The 13,066-nt window shown below is 51.0% G+C and overlaps 1 protein-coding gene and 1 long non-coding RNA gene across 2 annotated transcripts; one reads left to right on the plus strand and one right to left on the minus strand.

Moving 5' to 3' along the window:
- Window positions 1-889: 889 nt before the first annotated feature.
- On the minus strand, window positions 890-12,109 carry LOC106007259. Its single transcript, XR_001181922.2, has 4 exons — window positions 11,098-12,109; window positions 7,571-7,672; window positions 6,514-6,850; window positions 890-2,094 (listed from the first exon to the last, which is right to left on the minus strand). It is a non-coding gene; the product is annotated as an uncharacterized LOC106007259 (long non-coding RNA).
- Window positions 2,998-12,291, plus strand: DEFB1 (defensin beta 1). Its single transcript, XM_004766746.3, has 2 exons — window positions 2,998-3,229; window positions 12,050-12,291. The coding sequence occupies exons 1-2, from the start codon at window positions 3,169-3,171 to the stop codon at window positions 12,196-12,198; spliced, it is 210 nt and encodes a 69-aa protein (XP_004766803.1). The 5' UTR covers window positions 2,998-3,168; the 3' UTR covers window positions 12,199-12,291.
- Window positions 12,292-13,066: the final 775 nt, after the last annotated feature.

Below are 13,066 nucleotides of genomic sequence, written 5' to 3' on the forward strand. Positions count from 1 at the left end.
GCGGGAGGCGGCCAGAAACCAGGGGCGACCTGGAGCCCCCGGACCGGAGGCCAGGATGTCCGTGTCCACTCAGGCGGGGCCGATGTCCTTGCTCTCACGACCTCACCAGCTGGCAAACCCAGCAGACACTGGAATGCTCTGTTCCCCTACAAAGTTCTCCGCATTAGGTCGCCCCCCAATGCTCCCTCCCCGGCTCCCACCCCCATTCTCCTGGTTTTCTTTCGTGCTCCCTTAAATGTCCGTCTTCTCTGGGATTTGTTAAAAACCTTCCTTCCCTACAGATTTCATTCCCTACCACGACCCCTTTACCATTTCTCTGCAAATCCCCTGCCTTCCGAGAGCCGACACCTTCCTCTCTGCCACCAGGCAGCACAGCCCAGCAACCTTCCCAAACGCCTCCTGCTCGGAGCTGCTCCTGGCGAGGGAGGGTGTGGGGTAGGAACACCCCTGTGTCCACATCCCCTGGCCTGGGGAACTCCAGCCCCTGCCTTCCCAAGGGCCCCCGCAATTCAGCTCTGCGTGTCCCCTGTGGCCTTAATATCACATGTCTTATCAGCCGTCCTGCCCCACCCCCCATGACTTCTCTCCTCACTTACTAGTAACCCTTACACCTCCTGGTCGCTCGGTTCACTTACCCTCTAGGGAAACCTAAAGCTCCTTCTGCTCAAACATTCATGTAGCCATCATTCCCCCCATCAGCAGGTGCTGAGGATGTAAGGGTCTTGCTTTCCCAGACTCCCTTGCAGCTGGTCCTGTGACTGAGGCTCTGCTAACCAGGCCCAGGGCCGGTGGGACAGTGGGACAGTGGGACCAGTGGTGGGGCTCAGGGTCGGAGGGGCAGGGAAAGGGGACTCCTGATGCCAACCCCCCCCCACCCACCTATCTCTCAATCTCTCAGTCTATGTGTGCCTCTGTCCCTCTGTCCTTCTCTCTGGCAGGCCCGCCGTGGAAGTATCCAGAAGGTGCTGCTTTGGTACAGATGGGGTTCTGCCGGTGGTGGAGAAGGCCAGCGCCTGGCGTCTCCCGCACAGCGGCCACAGCCCACGGGCTGCCTCAGACCAGATCTGCGGCATAGGTCGGACACTCCTCCCGGAAGCTGAGCTCCAAGCAGTTTCTCCAGGCCCCTCGTGGATCCTGAGAGCTACCCACTGCCCTCTCGGGAAACTCCTCCCTTGCTTAGTCAGCCAGAGCTGCTTCTGTTGCTCACAAATAAGAACACTGACCAAGACATTAGGAGAGCTGTTTGTAGAATTATAAAAATTAATAATGAAGAGAACATTTAAAACATCTTTAGAATTGATGAGAACTTGAGAGATCCTCAGGTAGCAGCTAACACAACGCCCCAGTCTGACCATGGAGGGCTGGAGACTCCAATCCTCGCAGCCTGAATCCCTGAATCCCTGAGTCCGGAAGACTCAGCCCCGTCTGGAAACCAGGCCTGCGGACTCCCGGAGGCCATGCCAGGGGCTCGCTTCCTGGGAAGCCGCAGTGGACAACTTCCTAGGAACAGACCTCTAGCTGGAAGAGAGAAAGACCGGCGACGAAAAGATGCTCCGCATCACAGGTCATCAGGGAAACGCAAATTAGAACAGGAGCTGGTCCTGCCCCCCCGTGAGAGTGGCCCGGATCTGGAAGCACCAACCACAGCAAATGCTGACCAGGACGTGGAGCAACGGGAGCTCAGCACTGGGGAAACACCAAGTGGCGCAGGTTCCTTGGAAGACGGCTCGGCAGGTTCTAATAAAACAAAATCACCTCCTACCATACGATCTAGCAATAGCACTTCTTGACATTCACACACACACAAGCGGAAAACTGACATCCACACAAAAACCTGACGCAGGTGTTTATGCAACTGCACTCGTCATTACCAAAGCCTGGCAGCAAGCAGGACGTCCTCAGTCCGTGGACGGAGACGTACCCTGTGGTTCACTCAGACACTGGAATGCTGTGAGGCACTAAGGAGAGATGAGCTATCAAGGCGTGAGAAGACATGGAGGGACCTTCCATGTACATCCCCAAGTGAGAGAAGCCCGTCTGGAAAGGCTGCATTGGGTCTCATTCCATCCATAGGACGTTCCAGAAGAGGCAAAGCTATGGAGACAGGAGAGAGAGTGGTTGAGGGGGTCAGGGGGAGGGAGGAATGAAGAGGTGGAGCCCTGAGGATTTTTAGGGCACAGATACTACTCTGCGTGACACTGTGATGGTGAATGTGTGTCATCATACCTTTGTCCACACCCCTAGAATGCACAACTCCAAGCGTGAACCTTAATGCAAACTGTGGACTCCAGCTGCTACGGATGTGTCGATGTCAGTTGTCAGTGGTAACAAGTATGCACCCTGTGGAGGAGGTCAGGGAGTAGATAGGGAATCTCTGAACCTGCTCCTAAATCTTGCAGTGTACCAGCAACTGCTCTAAAAAAATACAGTCTGGATGAAAAAAAAACATTAAGTGATAGAGGAGGCTGGTAGATTTAAGAAGATTGGCGAGACACACACATTAGAATGAAGGCTGGAGGAAGGGAAGGAGGAAAGCTGGCATTGGTTAGTCAAGGAGAGCATGCACCCCAGGCGCAGAGAGTTTTGAGAAAGAAAATCCCACCCTGAAGGTTAAGTGAAAAGCAAGCGGCTTGACTTTTGTTAGGGACGAGGGTGTCCCCTGGGGCCATGGCACGGAGAACGCAGCTCCGAGACAGAGACTCGCCCGGCTGGGCTGGGGGCTGGGCAGCCCCTTGCGCAGTGTCCCCCTGAGGCCACCTCCTCCAGCTTTCTAAGCTGCCCCACCACGGGCCTGCTAGCCTGGGCTGCCTCCTTCAGGAAGCCCACTTGCATTGCCCAGCCTCAAAAACCAAACCGAACCGGTCCGAGGAGCCAACTGGGGGTGTTCCGGGCTGAGAGCTGAATCCAGCCACAGCTGGACAGAGAAAAGTGTGTGCACGTGACTCCCGGACTACTCAGGGCAAACGGCGTGAGGGGTGGTTTATTAGAATTTCACTCCGGATTGCGACACCGCCCTTCAGATCACCTCTGCTATTGTGCAAGTGCCGCCCTATAAATACGGAGACACTCCCGGCTTTGGAAGCCTCTGTCAGCTCGGCCTCTGTCAGCTCGGCCTCCAAGGAGCCTCTCTGCCTTCCCCGGGCATCCCGGCCCGGCCTGCCAGCCGCCATGAGGGCTCTCTCCTTCCTGCTGCTGATTCTGTGCCTCGTCTCCTCCCACCTGGCCCCAGGTAAGCTGTGAGATCCTGCTCTAGCCCCTCGGCCCCGGGGCCAGGAATTGGGGGGCTGAGTTTAAGGACACCTGCGTCTTGGGGCCTGGGGGTGGGGCAGCAGCATCCCCAGGGCTGAGTGGCTGGCTTGGGGACACTACAACGGGCAGGCCTGCTGAGCCTGGGCCTGGGGCTATACCCCGACCCCCTGGGACAAGCATGCTGGGAGCACCCCAGGCTGACTCTCCCCGGTCCGCTGGGCAGCCCAGCTGCAGGAGAGGCAGGCCCAGGCCTCCCTCCCTGACTGTCCTGGGGGCTCCATGCCCTCGGTGCTGGGCAGGGATGCAGGGCTGGTCTCAGGAAGCTCCAGCATCCCCCGTCTCCATCTTTGTCTCGGACTTCTAGAAATCATCCTCCGTGGAAGGGGGACCACGGACTCCCCCTGCAGCGTGCCTCCTCGCATCGAAAGGCCGGCTTCCTATCCAGGGGCGAGAGGTGTAGGCTGCCAGCCGGGGCTCACCCTGGTCCCTGGGTGGGGCCTCGCAGGTGGCCTGCTGTAAGCAGGTGCCTCCTGCCCCTCCCACAAAGCCAGCTCACCCTGCACCTTTGACTCACTTCACGCGCGGGCAGTCTGGAGTGCACGGGTGGTCTTCGATCCTCCCTGGGAAATCCTTGCGTGTTCTGTGGAGTGGGAAATCTGCCCAGGGCATAGGAGGGAGCTCTCCGTCGGGCCGGAAGACACCAGCTCCCCGGCTCAGAACAGACGTGTAAGGGCAGGTGGGATGCTGCGTGTGGAAGCAACTGGGGGACATGTTCTGTCCTGGCCTGGGGGACATGTTCTGTCATGGCCTCTGGCAAATCCTACATCCGGGGCCTCAGCTGTCTCATCTGTAGAACGAGGGGGCCGTGGTGGGTTGGGGGGGGCACTTAGAGCATGAATTCTGCTCCCAAGTTCCCTAAAAGATCCGACGGTGCTTTTCTGCATCATACAGATCTGCTGGATCTTCTCCAAGTACAACTCAGTCCCCCCATCTGGAAGCTGGGTGTGAAAGCATTGTAAGGCAGAGTTTTAAGTTTCTAGCGGGGACCCATTCGAGGGGTGGAAAAATCGGTTTAGAGAGTCACCACCACGTTTTTCTCAAAGAACCGAAAGTAGGAGTGCACGCGGCCCAGTAAGCGTCCGTGTTCTTACCATGCTCTGATTCCAGCCACACGGGCAGGTATGCATTTGGGGCCAGAGGCTCTGTGAAATTTCTGGCTGCAGTTCAGCTCAAGCTCAGAAAAGCCTGAGAGCCACTATTGAACTTGAAGAGTTCGGCGGATCCCCTCAACACGGGACTGTGAGCATCTCATTCAAAACAGAGAATGTGGAAGTGTTTCTGAGGATACACAGGAGTGACCAAACTTACTGGTCTTTCCATACAGAAATATTAGCTACAACGTGATTGAACGCTGAGTATACCCAGGATTCACTCAGAAACTCCGAGGAGAAGCTGTCCTACTCTGTCCTCTGACAACACTCAAGTCCTGTCTGCGCAACGCTGATTCCCAGTCCGGGGGTGGAACCAAGTTTATTGCAAGAAGGGAGCTGAGAGCTGCTTCTAGAAGGTGCTGCTCGGGCCCCAGCCCCACACTGTGACTCACCCTGAGCCCTCACAGGGGATCAGTTCACTCCCTTTTCTGGGAAAGCCATTAGGGCTCAGCTGCTTACCCCGGGGGGAACCAGGCCCACACGCCCCAAGGTGAATGACGGTTGTGTGGTCCCTGCAGGAAACCATGACTGGGCACTCTCTTTTAGCAGTTTTTATCTCTATAAAGAAAAGGGGGGCATTGCCCCTGTTATCTTATACAAATCTTATTTCCGTGAACACGGAATGATGTCCAAACGGCAAGGCAGCTCGAGTCCCCTGCATCAGCTGCATGAGAGCCCAGCCGAGGGGTTTTGAAGTCAGGGTCGTTTGGGGCTGCTCACTCACTGACTCCACAGACATTTAGTTAATAGCTACTGTGTGCAGGCCATGCCCTGGAAAAGGGGACGAGCCAGGAAACCACAGCCCTGGAAAGTATGACCTGACGTTCTAGAAGCAGAGCATGGCAAGAAACCCAATTTTATAATTAATTATCTAATTACCATTGTGTTGTGAAATGCATTAAGTACAGGGTGCTAAGGGATCGTGTGACAAGGGGACTGACCGGGTCTGCAGGGGCCAGGAAGGCTCTCTTAAGGGACGGAGAAGTGAAGGAAAGATGGAAGTCATTTTGGTGTCCACGGTATTTAAAAAAAGTTTTTTTTTTACTTCCTTCTTGACATTAGAAACTCAGGATGTGTCACATAAAATTCAGATTTGTATCTTAAGAACACAAAAAATGAAGCCGTACTCTAGGCCCAGAGGCAGTGAGCTGTCATGGGTGCCCCCCCCCCACCCCCCAGGCGCTGCAGACCCCACCGCTCCCTATTGCTCCGCTCAGCCTACTTTGCGGACTTTTCCTATCTGCCTGCTGCTGTGGGGAGGTATAGCTATGCAGCGTGGAGGCTGATCAGGGGAGAGCAAAGTGGCCCTGGGAACGTGGGGAGAACGTTCCCTGGTGGTTAGCACTTCCCTGTAGCAAAACCAACCAAACCCACCGAGAGAGGCACCGGCCACTCCTCCGTACTATCCTTCCTTTCCTTCTGGGACCCTGTGGGCACTCCTGGGTGCCTGGGCCTGAGTTTCCCCACCTTTAAAATGAAGGTTTGGCCAAAATGACGCCTGCTCACACATCCTGTGACCCTCAGAGTCTGCCCTGCCTTGTCCACACCTGAGTGTCTCACTCTGGGATCCCCACCCCGACCTGCTGGCCTGAATTCCTTCCTCCAGTCTGACCTCTGGCAACAGCCACCAGGAATGTGTCTGCTATGGCCTCTGGGTCCCATCGAGAAAAACATGTTTCCCCTTGCCTCAGACACAAGGGCCCCTCGGCAGCCAAACCAGGCCTCACAGAAGCACGTGGTCAGCCTCACAGGGGAAACTGAGCTGTGCCCACAAAATACCGCACGTGGAGCGTGCCAGCCGAGAGAAGCATGTCTATGAAAAACACCTCACGACATGTGGGATTTTGTCCCCAGATAGCTTTAGAAGACTCAGGGAGGGGCGCCCGGGTCGGCTAAGGGCCTGACTCTTGATTTCAGCTCAGGTCATGGCCCAGAGTCGCAAGATCAAGCCCCGCATCGGGCTTGCACTCAGCAGGCAGTCTGCTTCTCTCTCCCCCTCCCTCTAAATTAAATAAATAAAATCTTAAAAAAAGAACAAAGAAGCAGAAGATACCTGGAGATGAGGTTAGAGATGAGGTCGGGTCCTCTCTAGCCTGCACGGATGGCTCAAGCGCCAGCAGCCTTCGAAGTGGACAAGCAGCCTCTGTCTCGACGCCCCTCACCTCTGAGGCAGCCCTTCCCGGGCATGACGCCAACCACGACCCTCTCCCGAGCGGAAAGGAGCCTCGGTTGACTTGCTGAGGCCCAGAGGGCTCTGATGAGCTGTGTCCGCCCGTAAGACCAGGCTCCCCGGCTTCCCAGCACCGGGTCCCTGGACGCCTCTCAGAGGGCGTGGGGCTCGCGGCCAGCAGACCGCGTTCTCCTCCGGCTCCGTGTGTCTGTGTTTGCGCCTGAGAAATTTATAATTTTAGTCAACAGCTCTCCAGTTTTATCTTCCAACTCCCTCACTAGGAGCTTTGATGGTGTGACACAAAGGGAACCTCGGTGCCCACACTTTGAGCAGAATGGCCGAGAGCGAGGTCCGCTAGCAACCGGCTCACCGCACTTCCAGTCCCGCGCTCTGCCCCCCGCCCTGTCCCCACTTCTCTGAAAGGCTCGCTAAGAAATTCTCTCTCCGTGGCTCCTCTATGCGAAGTCTAAGATCTCCCTCTGTGTTGACCTCTACGCTGTGCCTCCTCCTCTTCCCTGGCCACCAGCATCTGCCCGTGCAGGTCATATTGCAAGGCAGTAACACGGAACGGTGTGGTCCCTGCTTTCTGCAGATTTATTTTCTGATGACCCTAAAAGTTCAGCGCCTCCTGTGCTCACTGCCCAGAACCAGTCCTTCCCTCCATCCTGTTCGCTTCCGTGACTGAACCCCTGGCACCCATTTCCTACTGAGTTTGCCACTACTGAAGCCAACCGTCTTTCATTCAACCGACACCTGTTACGGTTCTTCCCACACCCCCCACCCCCACTGACAGCTGGTTTGCAGCTGCACTGAGGTGGGGTTTTGGACAATCCAGCTGTGTATGGCTCAATAAATGTACATTGGAAAGAGTCCCTATTTTCTCCGCAAGCACTGAAACGGGCACAGACCTGCTTTCCCACCAGGGAAAAGCAGTTCCTACCTTGAAACGGGTCTCCTCTGCCACGTTCCTCTGGTGTGTGTGTGCTCCAGCGGCCCCACGGGAAGTGCAGGATCGCAGGTCTCAGGCCAGCTTCGTGAGCACCTGCGGGAATAAATACCAAGTCCAAGGACATGTAGTCGCCCTTGGGGAAGTGGGGGAGAAGAGAGGTGTGGGTTACCTACGGAGCTGTCAGGCAGCAAGCGCACAGAAGCAGACCCAAGAGGGGACAGGACCCATCCAGTGCCGGGTGGTCACAGCTCTGGGAATAGGCAGATGACCTTTTCAGAAGTAACTCTTATTTTTTCTTTCTTTAACTGCAAAGTATTACACGCATCCTGAAAAGTGCATAAACCAGGAATGTGCAGCTTAATGAATTATAAAACAAGTAGCCTGTGACCATTGTTTAGGTCAAGAAGCAGGACTTGGCCGGCACCTAAGAAATAATCTCTCCAGGCTTCTCAGTCACCCACTCCTGGGCTTAACTCTTGTGGTAAAAACTTCCCATATTTCTTAGACTTTTACCATGTTAATGCGCATGCTGAATAATACAGCTTGGTTTGTGTGTGCCTTTCAGTCAGCTAGTTACCAGGAAGAAGGGGATGTTGTGGGCTCTAGCATATGCTCGTGTTTGATTATGATAGGTAGGCAGATAGATAATAGCGCAAGAAATTTGTAATCTTGATAGAAGATGTCACACCATTCCCCAGTGGATGAGAGTCTCACGGCTTCGTACCCACGCCAATACTTGTCATTGTCTATCATTTTAAATTTTAGCTGTCTGGTGAGTGTAGTGGCTAGAATTTTTCCAGCATTTTCCTGAGAAACACTAAGTTGAGCACTTTTGTATACAGCTGCTAGCCATTTGGATAGCTTTTATGATATGTGAAACTATGTGTCTCTATTTTCTATCAGGTTATCTGTTTTTTTTTTCTCAATGATTTGTAGTAGATCTTTGTGTATTCTTCAAGTAAGCCCTTTGTCAACTATAATATTGCAAATCTCTTCTCCTCCCTTGTGCTATGATTTTTCTCTCCTGATGGAAACTCCTTACACAGAAGTTGGCATGATGATTATAATGTGGCTAAATGTGTCCTCTCTTTCCCTTTATAAGCAATCCCTTTTGTATTTTAAGAAACCTTTTTTACGCCCAAAACATGAAGAAAGTACAACTTTGTCTTCTGAGGACTCATTATTTTTCCTTTTCCATTTAGACTTATAATCCATTTTGCAATTGTTTTTAATGTGTGAGTTAAGGGTAAAGCTTTTGTTTTTTGTTTTTCCAACATGAATCTCCAATCGTCCCAGAACCAGCTCTAAGGGGAGCATTCCCCTTCCTCCCCCACACTGCTCTCCTAAGGAGCTGGACTCTTCACACAGGCATAGGTCCCTCTCTGCCCTCTTTATCCTTCCTGTTCCATTTGTACGTCTGTCCTTTTGTCTTTACCAAACAGTCTAATTACAGTGGATCTATAATTAGCCTCGAAATCCAGTAAAGCAAGTCCTCCGACCTTCTTCTCCAAGAGTGTCTTGGCTATTCTTGGTCCTTTGAATTCCCACATAAATTGTAGAATAAGCTTGTCAAGAATCTCTTGATATTTTCATGTTATGGAGTTAAATCTGCAGGTTAATTTGGGGGGAAGTTAACATTTGAAAAATAATTAATCTTCCAGTGCTTACACATAGCATTTCCATTTATTTTGTTCTTCTAGAACTCATCAAAGAATATTGTATTTCTTATATACAGGAGTGTCATATTTTCTTAGATTTATAACTAAGCATTTGATATTTCAATATGGTGATATATTTTAATTTCATTTTATCTGTTGGTTGCTAATGCACAGAAGTACAATTGAGTTTTATATTGACCTTACATACAACAAAATAGTTAATATTTTTTATTAATTCCTTCTGGACTGTCTGCATATAATCATAATGCCTACAAATAGTGACAATATTATTTCCTCCTTTTCAACCTATATGTATATATATATATATTTTTTTTCTCTTTCTGTTTTCCTTCTCTTCCTCCCCTGGCTGGTACCCTCAAGTAGAACATTCAGTGCAATTGCTGCCAGTCATTATGCTGGTTTTATTGGCCATCTCAGATGAAAAGTTTTCAGTGTTTGAGTGTTAAGTGTGCTGCTGGTAAGAGGTATCTGTAGATTTTTCTTTATGTAATCAAGGAAGTTCTCTCCAGTTTCTTGTTTGTTAAAAGCTTTTTATCATTAATCAGAGTTGAAGTTTTCCAATGTTTTTCTGCACCTGTTGGGATGATCATATGATTTATCTCCTTGAACTGTTAATAGGCATTGACTGATCTTCAAATGTTGAATGAAAGCTTAACTTTGTGAAATACACTGAACTTGGTTTTATTCTGTTTGCTGATATTTTGTATAGGATCTTAGCCTCTTCAAAGATCAGGGAGGTTGAGCTATAGGTTTCCTTTACTTTCCTTGCATTGCTGATCTTTTTAGATGGTGCAATTAAGACCAAGTCGGCACCACACCATAAACTAGGGAATGTTCTCTCTCTTGTTATTCTGAAAACCAGTGTGCTCTGTAGACACTATTTCTTATATGTTGCTTGGCAGGATTTGCTAATGAAGTCATCTTGGCCCAGAGTCTCACTTATGGCCCAGTTCTTAGATCATTATAAGACTATTTATATTTTCTGTTTCTTATTTGTATATTTTAGTGAATTGTATTTCTCTAAGAGATTTTTTTTATCTCAACTAAATTTTTACATTTGTTCAAGTGACTGTTCTATTTTTTTCTATATGAATATAAGAATAGAAAAATATTTCCAGTTTTTCTATTTCCACGAACTATTCAACTTTTTAAATTCCTAATAATTTTCATGTTTTAAACTGGTAGAAGGCATTGTCCATGCTGTCCTTCCTGTCTGCTCCCAGCCTCGAGAAGGGCATTCCTTAGTTCTGACTAAAATTTGAAAACTAGTGGTCCAGCAATTCTCGATTCTTTACTGAACATTAGACACTTCTATGGGGTGTTATTTAAATGCCAGTAGCTCACCGCCACCGCAGAGCAATTCAGTCTATATTTTTAAGAGTATCCTGGGTGGTTAAATGTGTATGCAGCATCGAGAACCACTGATCTACATCACAGTTTCTCAGCCTTGGTGCTATTGACATTTGGGGCCAGATAACTCTCTGTTCTGCGCATCACTGGTCTTCCACAGCACCTCTGGCCTCCACCCACTAGATGCCGGTAATGTCCACCCCACATACCCCAGAGCTGTGATAACCCACAGTGTCCCCAGACATTGCCAAATACCCAGTCATCAGACACCCACAGTCCTAGGTCAGGTGAGGCAGCTGTGACAGGGATATGGATTAAATAAGAGACAAATCCAGTGGTATGAGAACCATCTCTCCAATAGGCAGAGACACATGGCATCAGAATGGACTGTTTCCCAGACTGGTGATGGCCTGCTGTGTCCGTCAGCTGGAGCGGCCATAGCAAAAGGGCACGGGGTGGTCTCCCCCGACAACAGAAATTAATCCTTACCAGTTCTGAAGGCTGGAAGTTCAAGGTCAATATGTCAGCAGGTTAGGGTTCTCCCAAGGCCTCTCTCCTTGGCTCACAGATAGCTGCCTACTCTCCTGTCCTCATATGGCCTTTCTTCTGTGTGTACACATCCCTTTATACGTCCCAATGTCCTCTTCTTATAAGGATCTATGTCCTAGTGGATTAGAGATGACATTTATAACCTCATCTAACCTTAATCACGTCTTGAAAGGCCCTACCTCAAAACACAGTCACACTGTGAGGCGCTGGCTGGTGAAGACATCAGCTTACATTCTGGGGAAGGGGACACCATTCGGGCCATAAGACCTATCAATAGAGGCAAGCAAAACAGTAGCTTGATCCCCACTGACTGGGAATATTGTAGGGCAGCTACTGCATAGAGTAGAAGACTAGTCCAGAAACCTTCTGATTATGAGATTCTGGGATATCAGGAAGAAGGCAGAATAAATTCCAAGTGGACAAACCGTGAAAGCATTATAGGGTAGCCATACTTTCAACCTGACCCCAAAGGAAAACAGATTTCAGGGAAGATGGCGGCAAGAGAGATGGGGGAGCAGGGATCCTGGTCCGAGGGGTTGGCATCCCGAGGCAGCACGGGAGTGCAGGGAGTTGAGGAGAGCTCCCAGGGTCAGGAAGGTACTCCAGCCTTGTTCGGCCAACAGTACTATGTGATAAAATACTTATCTGGGGACTAACTTGAAATCCTTGCACACCTTCAAGCTCTCTGGGCAGAGGAAACCACATTCATAAGCCAGCCCGCTGCCCATCGTCAGCTTCCGCTGGGCCACGGCTGGCACAGACCTCAGACTCTGCCCGGGTCTTGAAAGAGAAAATGTTTCGCAGTGCGTTCAAAGAGTCACTTTACCCAATGTTCTACAATCACCATGTCCACAAGCCACGAGTCTAAAGCGTTTCCTTTCCCGTCTTACAGGTGCTGGCTTTCTCAGCGGTCTCGGCCAGAGGTCTGACCACTACATGTGTGCCAGGAAAGGAGGCACCTGTAACTTCTCCCCCTGCCCGCTCTTCACCAGGTTGGAAGGCACCTGTTACGGTGGGAAGGCCAAGTGCTGCATGCGTTGACTCTGAGCTGGGTGTGACGGAGAGAGGATGGGGAAGTCCAACGAAGCATTTGTAACCACTGTTTTAATAAAAGAAGACTTTTTTTTAAGCATACCTCTTTCAGACCAGAATGAATCTTGTCTCCTTTTGGAAGAGGTTGAGAGGGGATGGGGGTCGGGAGCAGAGATGGGCCAGGCCGCAGGGCCCACCCTGCACAGGGCTGGGGGTGCTGACCAGAGCTGAGCCGTGTCTGGTCATTGCCAGGCCAAGGTGTGGGCAACGTGGAGGGCGCCCGTGAGACCAAGGACACACGAGGAGAGGATGAGGCAGGCAAAGCCTTCCCTCGTCCACGCGGCAGCTCGCCCCACACTGGGCGGTCTTGGCAGCCAGTTCCATGAAAACAGCCCATGTGCAGGGCCCATGTGCAGGGCCTCTCCCTTCCCCTGAAAGGAAGTGTTCACGTCTCCCCAGGAGTGTTCTATTTTGAAAAGAAACCTCAGGCATGCTGTCAGCTTCCCTGTTCAAGATATGGGAAGTCCTCCCTGGGAGCATTCCTCTGGATGTTTAATCAAAGACAGATTCCCAGATAAGCCCTCATACTTCGGACAGCCAAGGTTTGGGTTTCCCAAGATCCAGTTCCTCCGGCAGGAAAAAAAAAAAAAAAAAAAAGCCCACATTCTGTGTTTACCTCACATTCTTTGGTTTCCAAGATTGTGGTGATCTTCCCTGCCCTGCCAGGAGCTCTTCACCGAACCAAAAGCGACCGCTCATGGATTCCCAGCCACAGAGAGGCCAGGGATGGTCACAGGAAAGGGGGGAGGGGTAGGTCTCTGCCAGCACCAGCACTGGAAACAGCAGCCCCAGAACGAGAAAGACTAGCATGATCTTT

The sequence above is a fragment of the Mustela putorius genome, unplaced genomic scaffold, assembly GCF_011764305.1.
Source record: "Mustela putorius furo isolate JIRA1106 unplaced genomic scaffold, ASM1176430v1.1 tig00000905_pilon_pilon_pilon, whole genome shotgun sequence".
Taxonomy (NCBI): domain Eukaryota; kingdom Metazoa; phylum Chordata; class Mammalia; order Carnivora; family Mustelidae; genus Mustela; species Mustela putorius.

Bases quoted from the DNA above. Each gene is read 5' to 3' on its own strand.
- DEFB1 (XM_004766746.3), top strand. From the start codon at position 3,169: ATGAGGGCTCTCTCCTTCCTGCTGCTGATTCTGTGCCTCGTCTCCTCC. The intron at 3,230-12,049 runs GTAAGCTGTGAG...CCCGTCTTACAG, and splicing joins CTCCTCCCACCTGGCCCCAG to GTGCTGGCTTTCTCAGCGGT.